This window comes from Enhydra lutris, unplaced genomic scaffold, assembly GCF_002288905.1.
Source record: "Enhydra lutris kenyoni isolate GAN:26980312 unplaced genomic scaffold, ASM228890v2 scaffoldscaffold93, whole genome shotgun sequence".
NCBI lineage: Eukaryota > Metazoa > Chordata > Mammalia > Carnivora > Mustelidae > Enhydra > Enhydra lutris.
The window spans coordinates 1,754,687-1,760,188 of record NW_019154177.1 but is presented as its reverse complement, the minus strand read 5'-3'; the positions used below and the strand labels follow the sequence as shown (position 1 = coordinate 1,760,188).

Genomic DNA, 5,502 nt, shown 5'->3' with positions numbered 1-5,502 from the left:
AAAAAAAAAAAAAAGAAAGAAAGAAGGAAGAAGAAAGAGAAAGAGAGACTAGGAAAAAAAAGTGGACTATAATGTATTTGATATATTCCTTTTTTTTTAATTTGAAGAGATATTTGTTAACCAACATTGATTTTTTTATTGTTGTTAATAAACAAGAATTTTTGTTGTTGAAAAATTAATTAATTAATTAAAATAAAATACGAAATTCTGTTTCTCAGCTAGGACATTTTAAATGCTCATGTGGATAGCACCTATTGCATTAGACAGCGAGGACAGAGTATTTCCACCAGCACAGATGGATATTGTATGGAAGAGTGGTGTCCAGCTTCTTATGGGATCAGGCTCATGCCATCTTCCACCTGAGACCACATCCTTGCTTAGCAGCATTCTCTGCTCTGTTTTGCTTCCCTCATTCCCTTTATCCTGATAGCACTCCCTGAACAAACCACGTGCAGTGGAAATCCTGCTTGATCCTCTTCTCCCATGGAACCTGGACAAAAAGATTGTCCATGTTCATTACACCTGTCATTTCTGGTGTTGTGATAGCTGCCTTCCCACTCATTAGCTCATCCTGCATTGCCCTCAAGGGCCTGTTCTAGTATATCTGGAGTCAGCTCGGACCTAGGGGACAGAAGCTTTATTAAAGTAATAGTTTTTCATTTCTACCACTGCCAACATTATTTCAGGTTTATTCAGAAACTGGGTAGGGCAGGGTTTGTATGTCAAGTATATCGGTGGCTGTTATATAATTGAAATGTCTTTAATACAGATATTATCTTGAGATCTTTGGCCTTTAAAATGTGCAGTGCATACTGAGCATCTATTTCTGTGGAAAAACATATTCTTCTACTTAAACTTTTAGATGTATATGTCAGCATTGAACACTTATGTAATTGGCTCTATTAGCTTACATGTGCTGATACTAAGCATTTAACCTCTTTCATTTGATGCCTGTTTTCTTAATTATTATTGTAAAATTGTGTTCTTGTGAGATGTCATTTCCCATCATATTTTTTGGATGGTAATTATTTCATAGAATGTCATCTTTTTTTATTTTGTGGAATCTATTTTTAGTTTACCTAATAAAATTTTCTCTATTTATATAACCTGTGCTTTTTTCAAGTATTTATTTTTTTGGTATGTAAAGAAATAATTTATGTCTGATTTTTATAACTGCATTTTCATGTATCATATATATCATGATAGGTACTAAGGACACCATTCTTTGCTCCTGTACCTAAGGCGGATGTGTTCAATATTTTCAGCCAGCATTATTTACATTGTTTGTCTAAGAGGAATCAATGTCTCTTACTGCATTTGGTCATTTGATATCTACCTATATAGATATTGGTGCTTAGTCTAATTATCAATTCTTTATATTTTGTAAGAAGGAAATAAAACAAAATTTCCTCCTTAACCTTAGCTTAAACATACATTTCTCTGAAAAGATTTCTTTCTGTGGTGGTGCACACAGCTTTAAGATAGATGGATGCTGAGGAGGAGAGAAAGAAGAGAACAAAGTGACCCAGATCAGCAGAAAGTACTCTTGAGAATTGATGGAAGAACGAATTATGCAGCCTGATCTTTCCCATATCCAGAGTTACTAAAGGATAATTTTCCTGACTGCAAGGTGAAAAAAATAAAGGTAAGAAGATGGACAATGATATTCATATTCTAGTTCCCTCCTAGTGTGCTGTCCAGAAAGGCACTGGAAGCAATCCTAACATAGAAAGACAATCACATTCCTTTTTCTCTTTTGGTGGGCATCTTCTTTGCCTGACATTTTATTTTTCACCTTAAAAACATATTCATTTTTATACCTGTTAGATAGGCAGTCATTCAGCATTCTTTTATGTGTACACACACATACGCATACAATCCTGTAAAGCAGCAAATCATATTTACAAGTTTATCTCACCAGTTTTATCTTTGCTCAACTGCCTTCTTAGTCCTTATGGCTAAGATAATGTTAAAATATACCATTATTTTATTCTAATGGTGCATTATTATATTGTTGTTTCCTTTGGATGAGTTAGCATCTTATGTTTACTCTCCTTTACTTTGGTGAGTGCATTTATGAAGCACATTTAAAAAGTTGCCAGCAATTTATTTCTGATAAGTATCTATCTATATTTGTGTGAGTGTGCAGGAGACGGAAACATGGTTTGTTTTATTTGCTCTTCTGAGTGGGTGTGAATCAGGGCACATTCCCTGTTGTTGCACATTCAGACTGTCTCAAATACCTTTATAATTAATTCCATTAAGAAAGTTTTTCTGCATAGATTTATATGCATGGCTGGTACTGATCACATCTTTATAGGAAATCAAAGGTGGTATAAAATAGTGTGAAATGCTACATTCTCAATTCAGATTTCATGAACATTTAGTGAATATTGTAACAATTTCTCCCACACAACAATGTGTCTACCCCCAAGACCAATTCCGTTTTGAGAAGTCTTAGAAGAATTAAAAATGTACTGTGTGCGTAACCATTTCCATATGATGGAGTTAGAATACTCATTGTCTTTTTTTTTTCTTTTGTTGATTTCAAGTTTTCATTTAAATTCTAGTTAACATATCTGATAAATTTGGTTTCAGATTTAGAATTTAGTGATTCATCACCTACATATAACACCCCATGCTCATCACAATCCTTCCTTAATACCCATCACCCATCTAGCCCATCCCCCACCCACCTTTCTGCATCAGCCCTGACTTTGTTCCTGGTCATTAAGAAACTCATATAGTTTGCTTCCCAGACTTCTTTTTTCCCGTCCGCTATATTCATCTGTTCTGTTTCCTAAGTTCTGTATATGAGTGAAATCATATGGTAGTTGTCTTTCTCTGACTGACTTATTTCACTTAGCATAATACCCTCTAGTTCCATCACGTTGCAAATGGCAAGATTTCTTTTTTTTGATGGTTGCATAATTCCATTGTCCTCTTTATCATATACCACATCTTCTTTATCCATTCATCTTTCGATGGACATCTGGGCTCTTTCCATACTTTGGTTATTGTGGACACTGCTGCTATAAACATTGGGGTGCAGGTGCCCCTTCAGATCACTATATTTGTGTATTTGAAGTAAATACCCAGTAGTGCAATTGATTGGGAGCTCTGTTTTCAACTTTTTGAGGACCCTCCATACTATTTTCCAGAGTGGCTGTACCAGCTTGCATTCCCAACAAGGTAAGAGGGTTCCCTTTTCTCTACATCCCTGCCAACATCCTGGTGTTTCCTATGTTGTTCATGTTCGCCATTCTGACAGGTGTGAGGTGATATCTCATCATGATATTGATTTGTACTTCCCTGATGACGACTGATGTTGAGTATCTTTTCATGTGTCAGTCAACCATCTGGATGTCTTTGGAGAAATATCTGTTCAATGTCTCCTGCCCTTTTCTAACTGGATTGTTTATTTTTGGGGTGCTGAGTTTGACAAGTTCTTTATAGATTTTGGATACTAACCCTTTATCACATATGTCATTTGCAAGTGTCTTCTCCCATTCCATAGTTGAATTTTAGTTTTGTTAATAGTTTCCTTCCCTGTGAAGAGGCTTTCTATATTGATGAAGTCCCAATAGTTAATTTTTGCTTTTGTTCCCTTGCCCAAGGAGACACATCTAGTTGCTACAGCAGAGGTCAAAAAGCATGCTGCCTGGGGTCTCCTCTAGGATTTTGATGTTTTCCTGTCTCACATTTAGGTCTTTCATTCATTTTGAGTTTATTTTTGTGTATAAGAAGATGGTCTAGTTTTATTTTTCTGCATGTGGCCATTCAATTTTCCCAGCACCATTTGCTAAAGAGGCTCTCTTTTTTCCACTGGATATTCTTTCCTGCTTTGTCAAAGACTAGGTGATCATGGAGTTGAGAATCCATTTCTGGGTTCTCTATTCTGTTCCACTGTTCTATGTGTCTGTTTTGTGGCAGTACCATACTGTCTCCATAATTACAGTTTTGTAACACAGCTTGAAGTCTGGAATTCTGATGCTTCCTGCTTTGTTTTGTTTTGTTTTTCAACATTGTTTTGGCTATTTGGGTCTTTCTGGTGCAATACAAATTTTAGGATTGTTCCAGCTCTGTGAAAAGTGCTGATTTTGATAGGGAGTGCATTTCATGTATAGATTGTTTGGTTAGTATAAAAATTTTAACAATATTAATCTCTCAATCCATGAGTATGGAAAGTAATCCCATTAGCTCAGTATCACTCAGCATCAGGGAAATACAACTCAAAACCACAATGAGATCCCACCTCACACTGGTCAGAATGGCTAAAATTAACAAGTCAGGAAACAACAGATGCTGGCAAGGTTACAGAGAAAGGGGTACCCTCTAACGTTGGTAGGAATGCAAACTGGTGTAGCCACTCTGGAAAACTCCTCAAAAGGTTGAAAAAAGAGTTACCCTACAACCCAGCAATTGCACTACTAGGTATTTATCCAAAGGATAGAAACATAGTGATTTGAAAGGGCAACCTGCACCCCAATGTTTAAATCAGTAATGCCCACAATAGCCAAAATATAGAAAGAGCCCAGGTGTCCGTCGACAAATAAATGGATAAAGACTATATGTGTATAGACACACACACACACACACACACACACACACACACACACACACATATATAATTTTAGCTTTAGCTATCCTTATCTAAACGAATATTACTCAGTCACCAAAAAGAATGAAATCTTGCCATTTACAATGACAAGATGGAACTAGAGGGCATTATGCTAAGCAAAATAAGTCAGTCAGAGAAACTCAAATACCATACGATTTCACTCATATGTGGAATTTAAGAAACCAAACAGATGAACCTAGAGGAAAGGAAGGAAAAATAAAATAAGATGAAAATAGAGAGGGAGTCTAACCATAGGAAACAAACTGAGGGTTGCTGGAGGGGAGGTGAGTGGGAGAACGGGGTAAGTGGATAATGGACATTAAGGAAGGCACACGATGTAATCGACACAAGATTATACACAACTGATGAATCATTAAACTCTACCTCTGAAACTAATAATACAGTTTACGTTTACTAAATTTAATTTAGGTAAATACTTAAAAAAATTTTAAATGAACCTACATATTTACAGTACTTTAAGTGCCATTAATCTCTAACCAAAATATATTTTGTACCTACAACTGATGCAAATACAGGGGGCATTATGTATTTTTTCTTATATTAAATTAAAATGATTTACTCTTTGTGATAATGTAGAACTAAATTGGTATAAGCTATGCAATTTCAATGAGTACATCATTTCTTCAAATAGTTACTGATAAAATCCAATGGCCTTTACTTTAAAACATAATAGATCCTCCTCCCACCCCCACCAACTGTTTACTTTTTTGAAGATTTCCTTTAAAAATTGCTAAATGCTTGGTCCTGACAGGAAACATGTACTAACAGAGGATGGAACAGAAAAATGGCAGTTATTTCACGGGGTTTATCCTGCTGGGGTTCTCTGACCGGCCTCAACTGGAGCTAGTCCTCTTTGTGGT

The 5,502-nt window shown here is 35.9% G+C and overlaps 2 protein-coding genes across 2 annotated transcripts in view; one reads left to right on the top strand and one right to left on the bottom strand.

Moving 5' to 3' along the window:
• LOC111138601 overlaps positions 1-5,502 on the bottom strand; it is an 896,555-nt gene that overhangs the window by 417,244 nt on the left and 473,809 nt on the right. The gene's annotated exons all lie outside the window — the stretch shown is intronic.
• LOC111162606 (putative olfactory receptor 2B8) overlaps positions 5,414-5,502 on the top strand; it is a 930-nt gene continuing 841 nt past the window's right edge. Inside the window, exon 1 of the mRNA XM_022527118.1 lies at positions 5,414-5,502. This exon is cut by the window's right edge and continues 841 nt beyond it. Within this exon, the coding sequence (XP_022382826.1) occupies positions 5,414-5,502 (89 nt within the window).